The sequence below is a fragment of the Megascapheus bottae genome, chromosome 20 (genome assembly GCF_031878675.1).
Source record: "Megascapheus bottae isolate mThoBot1 chromosome 20, mThoBot2.hap1, whole genome shotgun sequence".
NCBI lineage: Eukaryota > Metazoa > Chordata > Mammalia > Rodentia > Geomyidae > Megascapheus > Megascapheus bottae.
The window spans coordinates 38,826,589-38,849,546 of NC_143528.1; the positions used below are offsets into that span (position 1 = coordinate 38,826,589).

The 22,958-nt window shown below is 50.1% G+C and overlaps 1 protein-coding gene across 2 annotated transcripts in view; it reads right to left on the reverse strand.

Moving 5' to 3' along the window:
* The window catches only part of Scara5 (scavenger receptor class A member 5), a 65,937-nt gene that overhangs the window by 13,474 nt on the left and 29,505 nt on the right, over positions 1 to 22,958 (reverse strand). For both annotated transcript variants that reach the window (XM_090353657.1, XM_090353656.1), the window contains exons 4-7: positions 13,621 to 14,295; positions 7,946 to 8,026; positions 6,125 to 6,223; positions 4,481 to 4,537 (exon numbers count right to left, since the gene is read on the reverse strand). In XM_090353657.1, the coding sequence (XP_090209783.1) occupies positions 4,481 to 4,537; positions 6,125 to 6,223; positions 7,946 to 8,026; positions 13,621 to 14,295 (912 nt within the window). The remainder of the gene's footprint in view (positions 1 to 4,480; positions 4,538 to 6,124; positions 6,224 to 7,945; positions 8,027 to 13,620; positions 14,296 to 22,958) is intronic.

A 22,958-nucleotide genomic window follows, 5' to 3' on the forward strand; every position in this document is an offset into this window, starting at 1 on the left:
ATACATGTCACCAGTTGTTTAATGACCCCTTAGCAGTACTCTATGAGGAAGAGTATATAACTAACTGAGATATCTACCTACCATCCAAACCTTCATTTGTCTATTTGGCTTGCGTATGTATGTATGTATGCAAGCGTGCATGCATGCATGCATGTATGTATGTATGCATGCATGTATATATAGGTATGATACTGGGGAAGCAAACTCAGGGATTTATGCTTTTTAGACAAGCTCTTTACCATAGAAGTACTCCCCCAGCTTCTTAAAGGGATCAGGGCTTCCATGCTGCAGGCCCTCGCAAATTTGTGTGAAGACCCCGAGTCAAGCCCAGAATTGAACTGCTGTCTGCATACAGTGATCTGCAAACTCCCCGGGAGGAGCCAGTAGGTGCTTTCAAGAAAAAAAAATCACTGGGAGTGAACTTGGAAGGTTTAAAACTGAGTCGTGGCAAGCTGGAATGCCTGCAAGGACAGCAGCACAGAACAAGAGAGGAAAAAAAGAAGAAGAAATTGTAGCCAGGGAGACTAAAGTACTCACCCCAGGGCCACACAGCCAGTGGGGCAGTGTGGGGCCTGAAACGTAGGTTTGCTACAGTAATGTGATCGAATAAGAAGTCTGTATTTGATCCTCATGTTTGACTCCTAGCCAGAGCACCTCAGACTCTCACGACAACCAGCATGATGAGATGAGGTTACCTTCTCTTCCAAGATTTGACTTTTGTCCTGGACTTCTGAAGCAGTGCCCAGTATCTCTGTTATACATAACAAGTCCCTTTCAACCACAGCTATATCAATGTATGGTAAGGAGTGACTTCTGGAAAACTCCTACCTATTGGAGAGGGCACTGGTGGGCAGCAGAAGCAACCATGAAGGATGGACCTTGCAGCTACCTTCTGCTGTCCAGCGGAGAGGAGCTGGAGGCTAAGTTCAATCACTGCTGCTTGTGTAAGGAAGCTTCCATAAAATCCCACTGGACGGGGTTTGCAGAGATTCATAGGTTGCCAGATAGGAAGGTTCTGGAGAAGGAGCCTAGAAGTTGGGTGCTCTTCCCTACGCCTGGCCCTGTGTTTCACTTCCCCCTGGCTGTGCCTGAGCTGCATCATTTATAAGACACGGATTGATCATGGGGAGGGCCGGCTGGCCCGGAGTCCTGGAGGGACAATTTTATGCTAGATCTGAAGTGGTAACAGTCAATCGATCTGTGGAACTGCACACTCCATCTGCGTGTGTGGTGCGGGCAAGCCGATAAAGCTGGTAATGAAACTTGGGACATGAAGCAGACTAGAGAATTGGTGGTGTGAGAAAGTGCCCACTTAGTGTTAACACATGCGAAGGAGCCCAGGAATAATAGGACTTTTTTCTCTGAGCTGCTGGATGTCCCACACTGTTTCTGCAGTGCTCCAAGAAGTTTGGGTCTTTTCTTCTTCTCTAGAAATGTGTTTGTGAAAAATTAAACTGGCTAATGAGTGAATGATTACAGCTCCGACCTTCTATTCCCATATATACTTCCATGTTTGGCTCTTCTAGGGGATTACTAAGTCGTCTAAAGACATGGAAAATAGATGAATAAATGAATGCAAAAACTGAACAAATGCACGAGAGAAAAAACACTGCAGAGATGCAGTACCTCGGCACCCAGTATCTCCATGGACTTGTACAACTAGGGTCCAGTCATAGAATCATGGGATCCAGTCCCCGAACTTCCTAAATATCAAAAACATCCATAAAGCACGAAAACATTTACGTTTTCTCAGCTTCCAATGCTATCCACAAACACTAGCTTAGAATTCGCCCTTGTGTCAGGCTGTATATTTTTGGATTTTTTTTCCATGAAAAACTAAAATGAAAAATGTTTTTTTTTTTTAAAGCAATCTGAACTCTTATACCCTGTTTCAAATTCAAGCTCTGGGACTTAAACAAACTGATTCCTTTACCTACTCCCCTTCACTACAAAAATATTATTTATTTTTCTTGTAAGCGGACTATGTACTAGGGTAAAACAAATGTCTTTCTCTCTTGAGATGTGTTCTATAGACCTTTTTCCTCCCCTGGGCAAATTTCCAAAAGCCAAGCATTAATAGCATGCTGGATATCACGTGGGCTTGGGGGGGCGGAGGGGGCCACAATCTTCAGTTCTCACCAAGCAGACATCACGAGACCTGGATTCTAGACCCAACTTGGCCACCCTCTAAGTAGGGGTGACCTCCAGACCTCTGTTCCTGGCGAGGTGGAAGTTGGAAGAGGGAGAGGGCTAGACCAGAAATTCATCAAGACCCTAAAATTGCGTAACGCCAGGTCAAAACATGGGTCCACACTGCTAAGATTTTTTGTTCTAAAAAAAATTAATACTGACTTAAGGCGATCTGCAGAGGTTTTCCTCTGTATTATTGAACTCAATAGCAAGCGGGCAAGTGACCAGCTCTGTGGTGGGGCTGCCCAGGGCTCGAGAATGACTAAGAAAGCCCCAGCAGTGGGCGCTGTGTTGGTCAGAATTTCCAGGGTTCTCTGAAAGACGAGCCTCTCCTTCAGGCTGGCTTCTCAAGGAGATAGCTAACACCTCCCTCCCGGCCTTGGAGTTTGAACGCTTGGCTTTGGTGTGGCCAGAGGCAGCTGAGGAAGCAGAGGCCGTGGGAAGGGAGCAGATCCCTGGCCTCACTGCTGTGAGGAGATCCCCAGACCCTGGCTTTCGATTCATATATAGAGCTAGCTGCAAGGGGGAACTTTCACTGTCCAAGGCCAGGCCTGTGTCCTCAGCCCAACCCCTGACTGGAGAAGTCAGTCCTCTCTGAGCCTCTGACCTTGGAGGAAAGAGACGATGGCTCTGGGTTGGTTTCTTCATTTCCCTGTGTGCCTCTGTGGTCCTCCTCTCACCGTTCAAAACCTCCGGTAACCAGTGGCCTTTGCTGCCCCTTCCCCTCCAAGCCCATCATCCAGGAAGGCCCATCATCTGTCCAGGGAGGCCATTTCAGCGGTTTGGGGAGGAGAAGCTCAGAGCTTGTGGAAGCCTTGGGCTTCAGCTCTGCATCTGAGCTCTGGCCACTGCTCAGGGTGTTGTCTCCTCAGAAAGGAAAGAAGCCTCAGTCCCCAGGGTTGATGTCAGCGCCTGGCGGGGAAGGCAGCAGGCTCCAGGGCCAAGGGGATGGGAGTCCGCCTCCAGTCTCCCACCCACACCCAGGGGAGCCTCACACCAGTGGGCACTGCCTCCCCCTTCCATGCTGGGCCGCTAGTCCACTCGGTGACCAGAGCATCGCTTGTGTGGCAGTCACTTCTCTGGCTCTGCCCCCACCCCCCGCCCATTTCCGTTCTCAAGTCAGCCATAAGGACTGTCAGAGAACTCCTGCTACGTAAGAACTCCTGCTACGCACCCCTGGGTATCAGCGTTTCTGATCTCTTACTCTCTCTCTCTCTCAAAGGTCATCTTTCCACAATTGTCCTCCCTTCCTGCCCAACTCATCACTTGTTTATTTCTCCAAACAAAACGCCACAATCCCTCTCAACTACTCCGGTAAGGATTACATCAGAAACAGTCAACAAGCCAGCAAGACAAGGCAGTGGCGCCCCAAAACCCACGTCCAGCACCCTGTCCTTCACGTCAGCTACAATCAGGGTCCAGCTGCCACAGTGACTTCTGTCCCCGAGGGTCCATCCGCAGGAGAGCCTGGCTGCAGGTGAGTCTCCCTGGGTCTGGCCATGTAGAGCCAAACCTGGAGCTGATGTGCCCCGAGGTCACTCCAACAGCCAAACTTCAGAGCCAACAGAACAGTGGGTGGGTGTTTGGTTTTTGTTTACAATGTGGCCAAGTGACTCTTTATTCTTCCCTGACATTCTTCCTATGTCTTCAGCCCTTTGGGGAAAATACACCTTAGAAAGGCACAGCGAGGTAAGCTGGCTCTGCTGGCAACCCTTCCAGGAAGGATCTCTAAAGAAAGACTGCGCCTTCCCACACCGACTGGGCTGCAGCCTGTGGGAGCCACACAGAGGAAGATACGAGACCAGCTCACCCTCCACCTCTTTCCCTGTGACCACTGGGGAGAGGAGATATTCTAACAAGCAGATCAGATGACTTTAGGAAGCAGATGGGAATTGACGCATGGCATGGAATAATAGCCAACCTTCCCTGTGTCCCAACCAAGGTCTAGGTACCGTATTAAGCATTTTATACGGACCAACACAGCCACTTCTCACCACTACCCTATTTCTCCCTTCGTTTCTAGGGAATTATACAGAGGCCCAGAGATTAGACACAGTCAGAGGAGAGGGAGCCTCCAGCCCTTCCACGGGACTCAGGGTGGTACCAGCTCTGGAAGCACACCCTGGGCCCCTGAGGTCAGTATCTCTTGCTGGGCCAGTGACCCCTAAAATGGGAAGGAGCCCCACATAGGGCCTCAGCTTCCACACCCCGTCCTTACAGGATCGAGTGAGTACGAGTCCCTCTTTCCCATAACCACAAGCCGCCAGTGATCCCAGCAGAATGTCCTTACCAGCGTCTCTCGCTCTGTCTCCTCGCTCTCCTTTTTCTCCTTTTGGGCCTCGGTCACCTGAATCAGTGGAGGAAAACTGGCATTAGAAATAGAGACGAATCCCAATCAGAAAATGTGGACTTGGAACCCAAGCCTGGGAAACTCTTAGGTAGGAGCTAGCAGTAAGCATTGGCTCAGCAGGGAAGGTAAGAGCTAGTGAATTATGGCTTCTGCTCTAGTCCCCTGAAGACTCAACAGAGTCTCATTCCATCCTGTGAAGGCAGAGGAGAATGGCATCTGTGGTATAGTCTCTAAGAATGAGTGGTACTCAGCAGAAGAAGACAACGCAAAGGAGTTTCCATCAAGCACACAGGCCTTTAGAAATTCACATCCAGGTTTATTCCAGGGGTCACAGGGGAAGGAGCGGGCAGGGATCCTTCAGTTATGGAGGAGAGAGATGGGTTACACATCAGGCAGATTTTCTGGTAGGGGAAATCGTAAAATATGAGAATGAATTTCCAGGGACTTGGGGAATTTTTTTTCCCAGGATAAGGTTAATAGAGGCAGAGCTGTTTTCCCAGCTGGCATGTTACCCTGCAAACCAGTGTAGGGTCTTGACATCATTCAATGGGCATTAAGATGGCCAGGGAGCTCTATGCCAAGGATTTCTAGAAACATATCTGGAAATTAAAGGCCCATGGCATGCTACGGGTAAAAACAGCAAGTCATAAAGTCTTGGCGCATGCCTAGTGCGATCCAAGGTCAAAAAGAAACTAAAGCACACACATGTGTATACACATGCACGGATGCATATAAAGATAATTAGAGAACCATGTGGCAGGATACACCCCAAAGAGTCCACAGCGGTTATTCTAAGGAGGACAAATTAAAGGACAAAGAAGGGAAAGACTTCCTCTTTACAGGTCTGTATTGTCTAGTTTTTGTTTTAAAGCTTGTCCTACTTTTATAATGCTTAAAAGTGTCAAATGATAACTATAAAAGAAAGGAAACCTCAGCTTGTTTCCTCGCCAGCCGGAAAGTAGGGAAAGACTTCCCTGTGGTTCCAGACCTGGGTGGGGAAGTGCCTGGCAGCAGTGTGCCTGGGTTGCCGTCGTAATCAGAAAGGAGTAGGAAGCCGGGTACGTGCATCAGACCTGTCTTCTGCAGTAATGATGAGAGGCCTGACAATGAGAAGGAGAGGGCTGACTCTGAAGTAGGTTCCCCTAGAAATGGACATGAGGATTATCCATGCAGGGGGAGGGGTGGGGTGGGAACAAACCAGAAGAAACTGTTGGTCTGTGAATCTGGCTCGTGAATGTAAGCTGTGAATGCAGGGGGGATGCAGAGAGACTTGCAGAAGGACAGAAATCTGCCAGTACTGGCCATGGCAGCCGTGGTGCGTCTCTGGTCTGTGTTGCTCATGGGAGACTCTTCGCCAGCTGCCTCCTGTTACAGCTCTGGGCTGCAACTTATTATTCACACCCTCCTGCTTCTCACAAAGGCTTTAGAGCTGCACACACACACACACACACACACACACACACACACACACACACACACAGAGTCATCACTTGAGAAGGCCCCGGGGAAAGAGGAAAGCCACCCCTGGTACCCCCACTATAATGGCCACGTGCCACTCCCACGTGCACTGAGACTTGCTCTTACCTTTGAACCCACGCATGCCCATTGGGCCTGTGGCTCCAAGCTTCCCGTCATCACCCTTGGGACCTGGCAGTCCCGGGGTACCCTTGTCCCCTGGCAGACCTGGGGAGAGACAAGAGACACAATGCTGAAGCCACAGACTCAGAACTAGAAGGTCCCTTATAGGTCATTATCCGCTTGCATGTTGGATCACGAATGTGCAAGCATGGTGGCTGTGGCTTCCCGAATCCTCTTAGGTAAGTTAAAGATGGAACAAAAGCAGCAGCAGATAGATCAGTACTTGTGACTGCTTATACTCGGACCCGTCCCACTGACAGGCCCAGTTCTGAGGTGAGAGATGGCGGTGGCGTGAAACCTCTTTAGGTGTCTCCTTGCATGCTGGAGATTTGGATGCCTTTGGAGTACTCTCTACGTGCCAGGCAGAAAGAATCTCATTTCATCTTTACACCAAACCTAGAAGTATTACTTCACCTGGCCCACCAGGGAGGTAATGAATGTCCAGAGAGGTCAACAGCCTGCTCAAGAGCACACAGCCAACATGTGAAAGGCAGGATGGCACCTTACTCTTCTAAATGGAAAGCTCATGGCGGACCAAAGGGATTTAGTGCTACATGGGAGGGGCAGGGAATAGTATGAGGGACTAGGAGGAAGATGACATACTGCCTGGTTCTATTTAAAGAAAGAACAAAAAGATCCCTTCCTTTCCCGAAAAATGGGAGGCATAGAAAAGGGCACTGGAGGCTGAGAGGCACGAGGAAATCAGCCAGGCCAACCAATGACGCCTGACCAGGCCCTGGGCTCCTGGCCACCAGGCCCCACGGACATGGTCTGCTTTGAGTGCACCATGGAAAGCCAGAGTCAACACACACTTTCACCATGTCAGAGCCCAAGGCCCCCAGAGGCCTGACCTAAGCCCATAGCCATTGCTGCAATGCAGAGCTGTTTTCATCAACCGACTGATTGTTCTTCCTTCCTTGGAGAGTTAGTTGGCTTTCTTCAGGCTTTTAGTTTCCACAACACTAGAAACTTGTTTCTCAATAATAACTCCTCCAAGGTTAACATCAAAAGTTGGGGGAAGATGGTGGCCTGCCAGCAGGTATGTGTTCCCAGGATCTGAGGACCCTAAGCCCACAGAATGCTGAACCTAAGGCAGGATGTGCCCCAAGCTCTCTGGGCTTCATCAGGCAGAAAGGAGTCCAGAGCATCCTGGGTCTCAGAGCTCTCAGGTAGGGTGGGGTGGGGGCCCGAGCAGAGTCTGGGCTGGGCTTCCCCAAGTCTAGTGTGTGCCTCCTGTCCTTTGTTGGCAAGGTCCTTAGAGATTTTAGCAGGCATAACTCCTCAGATAAACAGACACCGTCCCCAGTCCTCCACGGGAGAAGTTTGTGCATTATGCAGGCTCAGGAACAGACAGACACAGATGAAGACTTTGGCAAAGTTATAGTGGGGGCCTTCTGAGACAGAGTCAGAGATGAAGGCAGCCCCCCCCCCCACCTCCCCTTCCCGAGCCGCTGGGCTGCAGGGCTGTCACCGTACAGCAGGGGATTTCTTCAGAATCTGGCCTGGATTGTAGAATATCTCCAGCCCAGGTACCTGGGCCTTCCTATGGCGCTTGGCTCCCGGGTGGGGAAATCCTTTCAGATTCCAGTACTCTCTAAGAAGAGGCATCTCTGTCCTATTGTCAAGCCGTGACTTCCAGGGCTCTTGGCAGAGCAGAGCAGAGCCCTGAAAGGCATCTGGGGGCACCCTAGCAGGGAGACAGCCACACCAACGAGGAGAGCCCAGGAGTGCAGGTAGCTCCAGATCCCAGCCAGGATACCCCGTTACCTCGAAGTCCAGGTAGTCCAGGAATGCCAGGCTGGCCGGCCCTCCCTTCATTGCCCTGGTCACCTTTGGGTCCCGGTGGCCCTGGAAGGGGAACACAGAGTGGGGGTTAGGGAGCTGCTTCCAAAGCCTGCAGAGGAAGCCAAAATTCCCTCTCCTCAGACAGGGTCACATCATGCTTCAGAAGGACACACAATGCCACCCAGCTCGGCCTCTGAGCTACCCAGGAAGGCTTCCTGGAAGAAGAGGCATTGGAAGTGAGAGCTCTAGGAGCAATGAGAGCTAGCAAAGTAAGCAGACGGATGAGGTATTCTAGGAATTGGGTGTTCGTCTCCCTCTCAGGCCTGTGTGTTGAGGTTCTTACTCCCAGGGTGTCAGGGAGGTGGGGCTTTTGGACAAGGATTAGGTTTAGAGGAGGTCAGAAGGGTGGGGCCCTGATGATGGGATTAGCAGCTTTATGGAAGAGATTTTACAAGAAGGGGGCTGGGCTGGCACTTGTGCATGCTTTCTTCCCCCTCCCAACTCCAATCTCCCTCTCCCTCTATCTTCTCCCTCCCTTTCCTTCTCCCTCTCCTCTCTCTCTCTCCCTCCCTCCCTCTCTCTCTCCCTCCCTCCCTCCCTCCCTCTCTCTCTCCCTCTCTCTCTCTCTCTCTCTTTCTCTCTCTCTCTCTCTCTCTCTCTCTGTCTTCCTCTCCCTCTGTCTTTCTCTTTCTCACTCCCCCTCTTCTTCCCCATCTGTCTGCCTGCCTGCCTGCCTGCCTGTCTGTGTGCAGGTGTGTGTGCGTGTCTGTCCCTCTCTCCCTCTTCAGAAAACAATGACATGGTATACTCTGATCTCAGACTTCCAATCTCCAACACTTGGGGGGAAACAAATGCCTGTGATCTAAGGGTTTTGTTCCTGTGGCCCCAAGCCTGGCTAGGAGAGTGAAAGGACAGGGAGCTTCAGACAGGATGTGCAGCTAGAGACCCAGCAGGTTAGGAAATAGAGGTCTTGGAGGCCTGCTTAAAGGCTGGACTTGACTCTGACTGTCCCAGTCAGATCCGCACCTCAGTTCTCTTTCTGAAGCATGGGCAGGAGAAAGGAGGGGAGGGGAGGGGAAGGAGGAAGACACATTACAGTCCATCCCAGTGAGAGGCAGGGAGGCCTGGGCTGGAAAGAGGCCTTCTGAAGGACAGTAGGGAACATGCAGATGCTATTAGAAAGTGGAAGGATTGGCCAGGAGTTGGGCCTAGTGGTAGAGTGCTTGCCTAGTATGTACGAAGACCCGGGTTTGATTCCTCGGTACCACACACTTAGAAAAAAGCCAGAAGTGGTGCTGAGGCTCCAGTGGTAGAGCTCTAGCCTTGATAAAGCCCAAGAACAGTGCTCAGGCTGTGAGCTCAAGCCCAGGACTGGCAAAAAAACAAGTGGAAAGACCTTGGCCCAGGTTGGTAAAGGTGGGGGCGGGGGAGAATCTGGGCTCTGGTTCAGATTTCTGACTGCGCACTTGAGGAAGGAAAGGTTTGTTTCTGAGAGCGGCTGAGTGAGGGCTGTGTTCCAGGGCAAGGCCCCAGCGTGGCAGGGATTCCTGTGTACGTGAGCGGGTTCAGTCCTCATCACCACCCTCTGCTGAGGTTTACTTGTCTGAGGCCACACCGCCAGCTGGTGGGTGCGGAGCTGTGATCAGTCTAGGTCTGCTTGGCACCCACTCTTTGTCTCTTTCTGCCATACCTACAGAACCTCCCTACCAGCCGTCATGGAGCCCAGGACACCAGCCTTCCAACATCTTGTGGCTACCAGCCTAGGAAGGCTCATTGTCACCATCCTGGTGAGCCTTCTCGGCCCATTATTCCTCGTGAAGTGGGAAGGACCCATGTGAACACAGGGGCCTAGCATTACCTGATGCTCTGTAATCACGATGAACATACTCCTGCTTTCCTGATCAAGTGTCCACCTGAATCTTTTTCCCCCTTGAACCTGCTGTGGACACTCAGATTGCAAGTGCTCACCTCCTAATGTGTATGGCAAGAAACTAGGGAATCAGAAAAATACCTAAACTCTGTTGTACTAGCAACATGGGTTTCCACCCATGTCCCTTCCCCGGACCCTCCTCGCTCTTACTAGGAAAGGGGTCTTTATAGTTGTGATTAATTACAGTGAGGTCATATTGGAATGTGGTGAGCCCCAGTCCAATGACTGGCATTCTCAAAAGAAAAGTAAATGGTGCCAGAGCTACACAAACCCAGTGTGACGACACAGGCAGAGATGCGAGTGATGTTTCCACAAGCCGAGGATGTCAGGGAAGTTAGAAAGACAAGAAAGGACCAGCCACCATGACCTCAGGGAGACAGGATCCTGTGGACACCTCAGTTTGGGACTGAAAATAAACGTCTGGTAGTTTGGGCCACCCTCCGTGGTATTGCAGGGGCAACCTTTAGAAAACGCAAGCAGCGCCATGACAGTGTCTGTGTCTTGCACAATGCATACTTGATAAATGAATGAGTCTATGCAATCATACTAAACAGCCAGGCTGCCAGGATCAAGATGTACCAATACTTTCCAAAAGTTGGCACTGTCTTCAGCCCTTAACTAATGTTGACAGGTTGCTCATAATTCAATGGTGCAGGCACAAGGAAAAAAGAGGTGCTAAATATTTTTAAAAATTCACAAGTCACACCAAGCGTTGAAGATTTGAGAAGGAAAGCAAAGCAAAGCTTGGCCTTTTTGATCCCAGTATTTAGATCACAGGAGATGGTAAGAGTGGTGAGGGGCGGAGGCCAGATGGAGGGAGTCAGAGCATGGAGGGCATGGATTCAAAGAGATAGTGCCACTCTGACACACATTCCCCCCCTCTCCCTCTCTCTCTCTCTCTCTCTCTCTCTCTCTCTCTCTCTCTCTCTCTCTCTCTCTCTCTCTCTCTCTCTCTCTTCTTGGATACATTTTCTTCTAGTAATGTAATTTGGCCAACAAACTGCAGACCAAAACTTCAAAAACTCAGACAAAATAAATCTCTTTTTCTAAGCTGACTATCTCTAGTGTTTTGCCCCAGAGACAGAAAGCAAATTAACACAGATCTAGGGCATGTCTCTTCTTGAGCTCAGGTCCTGGTCTATGAGAAGGAGGGAAAGATTTTTTCCCCCCTAATGCTCCAAAGTAAGGAGGAAGGGAACCCATAGGACCTGGCAACCTTCAGAGGCAAGGTGACGCTGGCTCGCTGCAACCTGCTTTTCCTGAAGCTTCTTCATCAGAACTGTTAGATTAATGCTTAGCATTAGTTGAAGGTACATCTGGAGCTACTCTGCCATCCTTGGGTGGTTTACCCAGTTAGGGGATGGTCTAAAAATCATCATATATATATGTATATATATGTATGTATATATATGTAAAAGGTTATTGGAGGCCTCAGCTGAGATTATCAGGAAGAAGCAGAGGCACACAGTGAAGGTGTGTATTTATTTCCAGGCCTTAGTCACATATCAGTTGAGATGAGTCTGCGGCCAGGCACCCCGGAACTGCTGTGAGCTTCTGAAATCACTGTGGCTACCTCTGGTGGTGCAGTGGGGATGGGCTTGTTATGTGACGGAGCTGTTATTTTCTCAGGAATCCATGCTAGGAATCTCAAACCTGCTTTCACTGCTCTTCCCTTTCCCTCGTCATCTTTCCCACCATGCACACACTATCACGGAAGGCTGTGCCAGAAGGCCCTTTTCATGTCCTGGCCTCCTTCCTCAGTCTGCCACACCCCTGCTTTCTAAAGATCCTTTGAATCCAGTCTCTCTCTCCAACCTACTGTGGTACACAGCTTTCTGATGAATGTCCCCAAAATATGGAAACAAGCAAATATACGTGGATGCCTGGATCTCTCAGCGCTGTGGGCAGCGGCTGCCTCTCATGGACCCTGCAGTTTTCCAGTCCACCCTGACCTTGTACTGTGGACTCGAGGCTTCCTGAAACTGTCTCCTCCCTCCCAGTGTCCTCACACATTGGCCAGAGCCTCTTTAGTTCCTCTGAGCCCAAAGTCACCCTCATGTCTCCCCTCTCGCCCCTGAATGTCTTAGCATAGCAATGGTAGAGTACTCAAACCCCACAGGGACCCTGGGAGATGGCTCCCTAACGGGAATCTTAAGCCTGCCCTGAGGCCAGGTCTAGCCTCTGTGCACACATGGGGTGTGTCACACACCTCAGGCTGTGGTCCCCACATGGCCAGGCCTGTCTGTACACTGGAGCCACCTCTCTGGCCCTGCATCCCACACAACCCTGGGTCACAGTAAGAATTAGGAGGATGATATCTTCTAACTAGATTAAGACCCGTGTCTGAGTACTGGGAGACGGGGTCATCCTGGAGACCAGCCAATAAAGGGAGAGGCAAGTTCTTCTCCCTCTCCCAATCCCAGAATGAGGATGGGGAGGGGGACTGATGTGAGCTTGGATTGGAGGAGTGACCCCACCCAGAACAAATGGCCGGGACAGCTGATGAGCCAGCCACAGCCTGCAGTACAGTGACCCAAATAAACACAAACGCCACCCCTGAAATCAGGCCAACCCCAGGGAAGCTGACCAAGGGTGGAGGCCCAGAGTTGACGGCTACACTTCCAGTTCCCGGGACCCAGACATCTATTCCTGTAGACAGCTCTCTCCCTTTCCTCGTCGGAGGCACTGCTCTGCCCTCAAGCAAGCAACAGGACAGAACCGCCAGCAACATCTCACAGCCAGGGAGAGGCTGATCCCGGACGATATCAGGACAGTCTGGCTGTGGTCCCGGGGCCTCAAGGGCAAAGGTGGTGGGGGCAGGCTGGTACAGTAGTTTGTTTTCATTCTGTTCCCTCCCCATTTCAGATGTGGAAGGGGAGAGGGCAGAGGGCCACACAATCGGCTCGGGCCTCTCTTCCAATCCTTTGGAGAGCAGAAGTGCTGTTTTTCACATGGCTCCCTTCACAGACTCCCACAATGCCTAGAAAGTAGAAATCCAAGTTCCAAAGTAGAAGCGTGGAATCTAAGACCCAATCCCAGACGGCCATCCTGTCCATGTATGTGTTACACGAGACACTCTGCTCTACTAGATGGTGGTTTTTTTCTTGGGGAAAAAAAAATCGGCTTCCAGATAAATCTATTTTGAAAGTTGGTTTCGTTAATGAAGAGATGCATGCTCTCCTTCCAGCTGGCAAATGCCTCAGCCGTACAACTTGAACAAGTCAATTCCCTGCCCAGAGTCTATGGTCTCAACCACAAAACAGGAGGATTAGAGTCGATGGTTTCAACCATCTCTTCCCACTCTAGAGTCCTGGGATTCTAGAAAGCTTACATTCCGGCCCACAGACTTAGGGACTCTCCAGTCCGTGGTGCTCCATCGACAGAATACACAACACAGAAGGATTCCCCTCTCACCTCCTGCCTAAACTGCAACACAACAGCCTCTCTTCCCAGACCTCTAAGATCTTGGAGCCTGCACAGGGTCTAGCCAAGCTCTGACTACGCATCCCTAGCTTGCCATACAAGGTGAAACATAGAGTCCATTCTCTAATTTAGAAGGTTTCTTTCAAGAGCCTGGGAGTGGCCGGAAAATTCCAGAGTGCCCCGGTACATGGTATGTACGGGCTGTCACTTGGAGAAGGGGGCTCCCTGGGGCCTTGGGAGGACGGGAGAGGGAGCAGCCAGGAGGCAGCATCCTGGGGCCCTGCACCTTTGCCGGTCGTCTCACCTTTGGCCAGGGAGATGTTCCTGAGGGCGATGGAGTGCTCCCAGTCCTTGAGGCGCAGGTCCTCCGTCACCACGTTGAGCATGGCCAGCTCCTGCTTGAGCTGCAGCTCCAGGTCCAGGTGTCCCAGGCGCATGCGGCGCGCGTCCTCGCTGGCGTTGTTCAGCAGCACCTGCAGGTCCTGCAGCTGCGTGCCGTGCAGGGCCACGTCGTAGGACAGGCTGCGGTTGAGGCCGTGCAGTGCGCCCCCCACCTCGGCCAGCTCCTCGCCCAGGACGCCCACCCTGTGCGCCAGCCCGTCCAGCAGGCCCGCGTGGCGCCGCAGCAGCAGCTGGCTGCGGTTGCTGTCCACCTGCAGCTGGTACAGCTCTAGCTGCGCCCAGTCTCCCTGCTGGCCCGTGCGGTCCCTCAGCAGGGCCACCGCCTGCTCAGCCTGCGCAGCCCTGGAGCGCAGAGCCCACAGCGCGCCCTCCAGCCGCTGCACCGAGCCCGCCAGCAGCTGCAGCGCCTCCGATTGGTTCTGCAGCGCCTCCTGTGCGCTCCACACTTGCTCTGCGAGGTCCGCCTGCAGTGGGGCCTGCAGCAGCCGCAGCTGCAAGTCCCGGAAGCTCTCGTTGAGCCGGTTCACGTGGCGAGTCAGCGCCTTCAGGTCATCGGGGTGGCTGCGGGGCCTGGACACTGCAGGGATGGGGTGGGGCGGGTGGAGAGAGAGAGAGAGAAGTGAGCCCTGGAGGAGAGAGGGCCAGGCAAACCTGGCGTGCAGTAGGCACTCAATAAATGCCGAGTGAATGCGGAGCAGAGGTGGTCAGCTTGGCTGCTTCAGTAGATCCCAGACTCTGTGCTAACTAAAGCCACTAGACCCCAAATCTGCCCACACAGTAGCATCACCTGGAAAGGTGTTTCACCTGGCAGGCACTCTACCACTCAAGCCACAGCTCCAGACTGCCTGTGAAAATTGTGCCTGGATTGGTCTGGAATATGACGGAGGGTTTGCAGACCCCTCAGTAATTCCAAGGTACAGACAAGTTGATCTGCCACATTGATCTGTCGAGTCTCGTCAGTCAAGGTTCAGTGGTCCACATGCGACCACCATTTTGTATGTTGGAAGTGGTTGGGCACGGACTGTTTTGTGTGGTTTAAAGTAAGACCCTGGATGCTTGGGTGGGTTTCCATGGCTCACACCTGTAACCCTAGCTACTCAGGGAGCTGAGATCTGAGGATCTCAGTTCAAAACCAGCCCAGGCAGGAAAGACTAGGAGATTCTTAACCCTATCTCACCAAAGAGCTGGAAGTGGAGCTGTGTCTCAAGTGGTAAAGCAACAGCCTTGAGTGAGAAAAGCTAAAGGACAGAGCCCAGGCCCTGAGTTCAAGCCCCAGAATTAGTACATACTTGCACACACACACACACACACACACACACACACACACACACACACACACACACACATACAGAGATACCGAATGCTATGAATCCTCAGCTTTAAGCAGTAGGCACCTGCCATGGTGTGAAAATGTATAAAAGAACTCTGGGAATCATCACAACCCCAGTCAAGACCACAAGTGCTTATTCCATGGCCTCTGGAGTTGAATGTCCTTCCGTCCTGCTGCAGCCTGGCCCCTCCAAGCAGATGGAAACTTCCTCCTCCCATTCTCCTTTGTCTCCTATTTTCTTTAGCAAACAAGCCATCCAGTGACTCCCCACCCTTGCCTCTTGGAATGAGTTCCTTTCCTTGGTTATAAAACAGCTGCTTCGTGACACTAAGGCCTAGAGTCAGGTACCCCGTGTGGCCTGGGAGATGGGGCCCTGCACCACCTGTGCAGGTGCTATCACATCCAGTGACATTTGCTTCTCTCCCTGGTTCTGTACACTAAGAAAGTCCAGCCAGTATCAGGGGTGGGAAGGAGGGTGAGTGGGATGGGTAAGTTGTGCTAGAGGCAGGAGGAGATGAGACTCAGAATTCTGTCTTGGCAATCTTGGAACCAAAGCTTGTTAAAACAGTGAGAAAATTTGGACAGAATTAGTCCTCTTGCTGAACTTCACCCCCAGGGACAAAGGGTGGCTAGGATTCACGTGAAGAGGCTATAGTCTAGCAGTGAGGCCTCTGGACACACACAGCCCCCCTGGAAGACCTAAGTCACTCCAGATGAGGTTCTGAGGGTCAGAGAACTGGGTGGGGCCTTGGGGTCACTGCTTCTTCCCACCTAGAGTTTTAACCCCAGAAGGACATGTGATCACCCTGATACTGCTTTCATCAGTCTCTCTACAGCCACTTAGCTGTCACTTTCTGAATGTTGTGCTTCTGGTTCCAACTTGAAATGGGGCTCCCTGGAGTTTCCATCCAAGGGAACCTATCTTTGGTAGAACAGAGAGCTAGCAACTTGCTATTTTTTTCTAAGAGAGCCCTTCAGAATTTCATAAGACACTTCTCATATCCACGCTCCACGATAACTTGTTCTGGTTTCAACGTGCAGTTCTCTCATTCATTCTATCCATTCCGAATGGCCATTTTCTGCACACATTCCGGTTTGCCAATCTCTCCTTGAAGATGCTCCCTTCCTGGGCTGTCCTTTCCTCAGCTCCTATTCATCCCTCCAGTGCTCATCAAAGGGTCCTAGGGCTTTGGTCCTCTGCATCCTTGGAATTCAATCCATCCTTCAGCAACTGCCAGCCCTTGGACCCTTATCTCTGTCCAGGAAATGGGGCTGAAACTGTGTCCTGCTGACAGTCAGTCTTCCTTGCCAGATGGTCTAGGGCTCCTTGACTGTAGCTCTTTACCCACTCACTCAGTGGAAGTCCACATCAAAGAAAGAAAAATTCCTCGACACATCTACAGCCTCCCAACAGAGAGCACTGGATTCCTTTTCATTGTCTTTCTCTAGATCCATCCAGTCTTTGCAATTTGATTTCTGGATTTTTTCTTTCTCCACCTAATCTTATAATTATTTTGCAAGCATTTCCCCCATCCTTCTCGCTGTCTTCTATAATTTTGATGACTGTATAAGTGTCCCTCAAGGGAACACACTATAATTGACCCACTCTTGGAATCGTTTTCAAACATTGTGAATACATACTGAAATGTTTCTTTCTTTATTTACAAGTTTTTCCTAGCAATAAATTCCAAGAAGCTGGGTTAGTAGGTCATAGGTGTTGACATTTTTACAACTAAAAATTCCCAGCCAAATTACTTCCTTCAAATTATCCTAATTTATATGGCAGATTTTAACGGTGCCCATTTCAATCCATCTTCATTTCATCTAGTGTTACAAGTTTCCTAGGATTATTTCCTAGCGTGTGTGTGTGTGTGTGTGTGTGTGTGTGTGTGTGTGTGCGCACATGTGCACATACTTGTGTGCCAGTACTAGGGCTTGAACTGGCCTCTTACCCTTGCTTATTTTTTTCACTCTAGGCCAATACTCTACCATTTGAGCCAGTGCTCCACTTGTGGTGTTTAGTCAGGTAATTGAAGATAAAGGTTTCATGGACTTTTCTGCCAGGGCTGGCTTCAAACCATGATCCTTAGATCTCAGCCCCCTGAGTGGCTAGGATGGCAGGTGTGAGCATTGCCTTTGCTAGTGTTCATTTTCATAGATAGAACATTGTACCTAATTGTTAGTGTAATTCTATTTAATGACACCAGTGTCGGTCCCTGGGCTGGTCAGATCTCTATTTGAAGGTAAGTATTCTTGGGGTCTCCTCTCGTGCTCTCTGGGCCTAGAGCAGCCTCTTTCCTTTGGGATCACGTATGCACTGCAGAGTGAATTATCACCCGCCAACAGTCCCCAGTGTTCTCTGCTCATACCCCACCCCTCCCCACCCCTGTAATTCCTTCCAGATGTCTGCTGTCCACAGCACAGAACAGCTCTTGAGTGTGACTCTCTTAATTCATGTGTATGCAAACAATTCATTTATCTCTTTGCCTGGTGTTTCTACTTTTTTTTTTTTTGGATTATCTCAATTTAATTGAGTCTCCAAATGCTGTTATTCTAGTCATCTATTCATGAGTAGTTCTTTTTGGTGTTTCTACTTTCAACGTGATTTAATTATTCTTTAACTTTTATACTTTCACAAAGGGGGAATAAATGATAGCGTCAGTATAACAGCTGGCATTTCTTCTGTCCTCATCGTGCACCAATCACTGTCCTCAGAGCCTTCCTCGCTAATACAAGTCTCCGCACAACCCTATAAGGTCAGAATGAGTCCTTCAAGTGGCATTATTGTCCTCATTTGAAAATGGGGACATGGAGATGAAGTAACTCTTCGGGTCACAATGCCAGGAGACTGGCTCCAGAACTTTGAAGTTTGGCCTGAAGCAGTGGCTCAAGTGGTATTGTACCAGCCTGAGTGAAAAAGCCAAGTGACAGTGTGCGGGTCTGAGTTCAAGTCTCAGCCCAGTACATACACACACATGCACAAACAACACCAGAGTCCCGACCCGGAATAATTTTGCACCTGCTAAAAGATTAGGCGATAGAGAACAGACTTTGTCACAGTCCTGGGCATGCATGGAATAGGTTTTGAAGGTCGTGAGCTCCCAGGAGGAACTTGACCACCCTGGGGTCAGGGGACTTGGTAGGAATCAGATAGAAACTGAATGTCAGATTCTCACATAGTATTAACTGCGAGATCCTAAGTAGAGTGTAGGAAGGTAGATTTCCTGATCATGTAAGATTACCCTCGGGCATCTGCTTCAGGCCGAGGCAGGGAGGAGTGATTTGCCCACACTCGCTTCATGCAAACTTCTCACTGGAGCACAGCCTTCCCATCACACCCTGCCCACATCCTCATCTGTGGGCTAAGTCGAGGTGCTTCGGATGCGATCTGAGCGGCCAGCGGTTTCCCCCAGACACACACACCTTGTGTTGCAAGTGAGGTATGTGTATGTGCACACACACCTAAACCAAATAGAGCCATCCAGTCCCTCACTCAAGGCCATCCTGCCCCTGAGATGCCCCTCCTGGTCTTAACAGTGCCAGCACACAGGCCTGAGCCTGGCTTAGTGTCCACCGGCCCCCTCTGGAACCTTTGTCTACGGACAAAGAACCTTGCGTGTTTGCTGTATACCAGGTCCTGCCAGTTGTGAAACTGGGCCTGAAGGTATCTGCACACTGCTGTCCTTCCTGGATGTGGGCTCTGAATTCCTGTGTTCTCTTGGGGTTTGAGAACTGATCTTTTAGGCTAGAAGACAGAATGTATTCTTTCAAGACACCAAATAGAGAGACTTGAGGGTGGTGGGGGAGGGATGCTTTTAACTCTCTAATGTAAATATAAATGTGTGTGTAATTTTGGGGAAGTTATTTGGCTGGGATTTCTGAGAGTCATAAAAGTGTCTACACCTTGTGACCTACTAATCCAGCTTCTGGGAAATGACTGTTGGGATGGGGGGAGTCAAAAGATGGAGAAATCTTTCGGTATTTATGCTCTATGGCCGCAAAAAGAATTCACCATAAAGGAATGGGTAAATTACAGTGTGTCCCTGTGCTATGTGAAATGGGCCTTTGGCCGTCATTTCCCTTCCTCAGTGGGATTGGGATTGCCAAAGATGGGTTTGACCAATGGCCGACGAGTCACTGAATCATGCTGTGCACCCCGAAAGGGCTGGGTTTGGGGGTACTTCTAGGTAACTGGAGGGTGGCACCCAAGCTTTTAGCCCATTCCTTCTTGCACTGTACCGCGAACCTCCTCGCCTCTACTAGTGATATCTTTTTGAATACTCAGTAATCATGTTTCCCCAAGTTCTGCGAGGGGCTCTAGTAAGTTAACCAAACCCAAAGAGGGGTTCCTCGGAACCCTAATTTAGAACTTGTAAATCAGACAAACCTGGGCTGGCGACTGACAATAGAGGCAAGGGGAGAGTCCTGGCCGCTGTCACCTGTGTGTGACCATCAGGATTCATTCTCCCTGGAGACTGTCCTGTTACCCTTCCCTCCAGAGCCGGCAGTGGCATGGGCCACTGAAGCAAGAGGTGGGAGGCAGGTGCCTAGCCTCAGTCTCTTCAGCTGTTCAATGGGAAATTACCAGTTCACCCTAGATGACAGAAACCCAATCCAGTGTCCGAGCCGTGCAAAGTCCTGACATGGCTAACCAGGGCCCATTCAAACCTTTCCTAAGAAGTCTCATAGCCAGAAAGCAAGAGCTCGTCCTTTCACCAGACCAGCCCACTCCACGGAGGCCACCTTTTGACTAAGTAGCACCTTTCAGGGGGTGTTGCTACACCAGAGCTGGTCCAGACAGATTGCTGGCAGCCTCTAGGATGCTGAAGCCCAGCGCAACAACAGGCTCTGTCGACACGTGGACTCTGCCTGGCACAGATGGCTTGCACTGTTGAATGCAGTGCAGTCTGGACACCCACCTGTCTAGACACCCACCTGTTCAGCTCCGGAGGCCACAAGCTTCCTGTGTCAGGATGATCCCTGCCTGCCTACCAGACTGACCTTTGTCAACTCAGAGACTGGTGAGACTCTCGCAGTAAGCAACAAAGATGGCCAATTCCAGGCCCAACACCCGAGCAGAGGAGGCTGTCTTCTCCACTGGTGGGTGGTGGTTAGGCCACGTCTCTGGTACCCATCGTTTCCAAACAGATCCTGTCCCTGACACCCTGGTGAGAAGCTGTGGACTGGAGGATGCCCTGCACACACACTGAGTAGCTGCCAACTGGCAGCCACAGACACCCATATGAACTTCAAAGGGAGGCAGCCACACCAATGTGTTTATCCTTCTCCCCAGACAGAGGGCGGGATACGTCGTATCCTGGAGAGACAGTTGCTTATCAGTGGCCCGAGCACACAAACTTTCTGATAACTTCCTGCTGACCGCTGTGAAAATGGGGTCAAGATGAGTGATAATTAAAAGCCTGCTATTGAGCTGATCCTTAGTCCTGGGGCTTGGACTCAGAGCCTGAGCACTGTCTTTGAGCTTTCCTCAAGGCCAGCACTCTACCTGTTGAGCCTCAGCACCACTTCTGGCCTTTTCTATGTACATGGTACCAAGGCATGGAACCCATGCCTTTGTGCATGCGAGGCAATCCCTTTACCTCTAGGTTACACTCCAGGCCCCTACACTTGCTTCTTCCGAGACTTCTCCTCGGGGCTCATGTTTTGTTCCACATCTCCTCCCCATGTACAGTCTCCATGCCTTGTTCTATCAGGAACCCACTGAGGCTGGGTAAAACTCCTCTGGTGTCCCTGTGCTGCCTCCTGGACCCAGTCCCATAGAAGCTAAAATCCTGAAATCAGCAAGGGCAGCCAGCATGTTTCTCTGTATCTTTCTGGACAAGTTGTTCCATGAGTGCTTGTTTTCAAGAAGCTCAACATCTCTCCACCCCTGCCCCACACCCCCAGTTCCACGTGGCTTTTGGTTGGGTGATGTTGGCAGATTTTCTCAGGTCCATCTTTCTTCACTTGTTGGGTCTGTCGTCAAGTGTTTTAAGGAGGCTGAAAATTCTTCTCACTAATAAGCATGTGAGCAACCCAGGCCAGACTTGCCAGGAATCCAGACATTTATGAAGTTTCTTTTCAAAACATGAGGTTTGGGAATCAAATTTCTCCAAAATTGGCCTCACAAGACAGTAAAATCATACTTTGAGCTACAAAGTGAGATTAATACTCATCTACTTCTTACGTCCAGATGAGGAAACTGACTGGGAAAGGAGATATAAAATGCCCAGGCCATCTAGATGGTTGGTGGCAGAACCAGAGCTACTATTCAGAGTTCTTGAAACCTAGTTTATCTCTCTTTCTAGTACACCAGAAACCAGAGTTAGGTCCTATCACTTACCCCCCTTCTCCTTCATCCCCTACCCACTCACCTATCCATACATGAATCTACCCATTGTTCCATCTACCCATCCATCCATCATCCCTTACCTACTCATCCATCCATCCACAAATCTACCCACTCATCCACCCATCAATCCACCCATCCACCCATACTTATCCATCTATCAACCCCTAACATTCACCCATCCATCCATGAATCCACCCGTGCATCTACCCATCCATCCACTCACCCATGCATTCATGCATCCATGTGAATCATCACTAACAATAAAACCAAAAGCACCTCTTGCTCTTGACTTATGCCTGTAATCCTAACTACTCAGGAGGCTGAGACATGAGGATCAGCATTCAAAGCCATCCTGGCAAGGAAGTCTGTGAGACTCTTATCTCCAGTTAACCACCAGAAAATCGGAAGTGGTATTGTGGCTCAAAGTGGTAGAATATTTGAGCTGAAGAACCCAGGCCCAGAGATCACACCCCGCAACTGACAAAAAAGAAAAAGAAAAAAAAGCTTCTCTAAGCATCTCTACCAATTTCTAGCAATAGGCAGTTTTCCAACTAAAAACATGAAGACCGAGAGAAAGAGTTACATGAGAGGACTGATTAGTCCCCAGAGTATTTTTGCATTATTAGTTGGTTGGATAACTCCAGTACTATTAAAAAACTTAGTATTGAGAAAGAGTAACATAAAACTGTGCCAAGGACAATCATCAATCATAGTATTCTTTTAGATGGATTAAAATGTTTCTATAAAGAGAGACGCTTTGATGACAATGTGTAACATAGTCTATAAAATCACAGCATGCATCTCATGTTTACAATTTTTCAAAAGCTAGCAGCTTTGTGCGAAGTTCAGGGGGGTATGTGAAGTGAGGAAGTAGATTTTAGAATTTCATAGACTCTGAGAATTGGATGGGATTTTAGAAATTGCTAAATTAGAAAGAAAGAAATGATTAGGTTAAACTCTAAAGGCCTAGGTTCAAGTTCTAACTGCCATCAACCCATTACATAATCTTCAACAAAGGGACTTTGTCTTTCTGAGTCTCCCTTTCTATCTAAAAATGGAATTAATAATGTCTGCTAAGACCTCGTCACCACCAGTCCTCCTACGACAGTATCCAATGAAGTCCCTCCCACTGAACCTACTGCTTTTCTCACCATGAAGGAAATTGCCCCTGTCCTTGCTGTGCAGATGGATTCTGGAACTTGACTTCCCCAGCAACTGTGCTCTGATTACACCTGAATCACCGTTGTACCTGATACAGACCCAGGTGCAGAGGCCTCAGGCCTCGGGGAGAGTGCGTCTCCCCCTGGACGCATCAGCGAGGGTTCTGGCACCTGCTCCCCATTCCCAGTCCTGGGCCTCATGGCAAGGAAGGGATGTGTTTACTCCTGTGTGTCCTTCCCTGTGCTGTGGCATGGCGCTGGGGCTGCACTGCCTTGAGGGGTTAGTGGGAGAAGGGACCCCTTAGATGCTGTCCCAAACTTGCATTATGCTTCTCATCCTCTTATTCTTAGAAATGACCCTGTGACTGCTATACCAAGAATATCTATTTAATACAGCC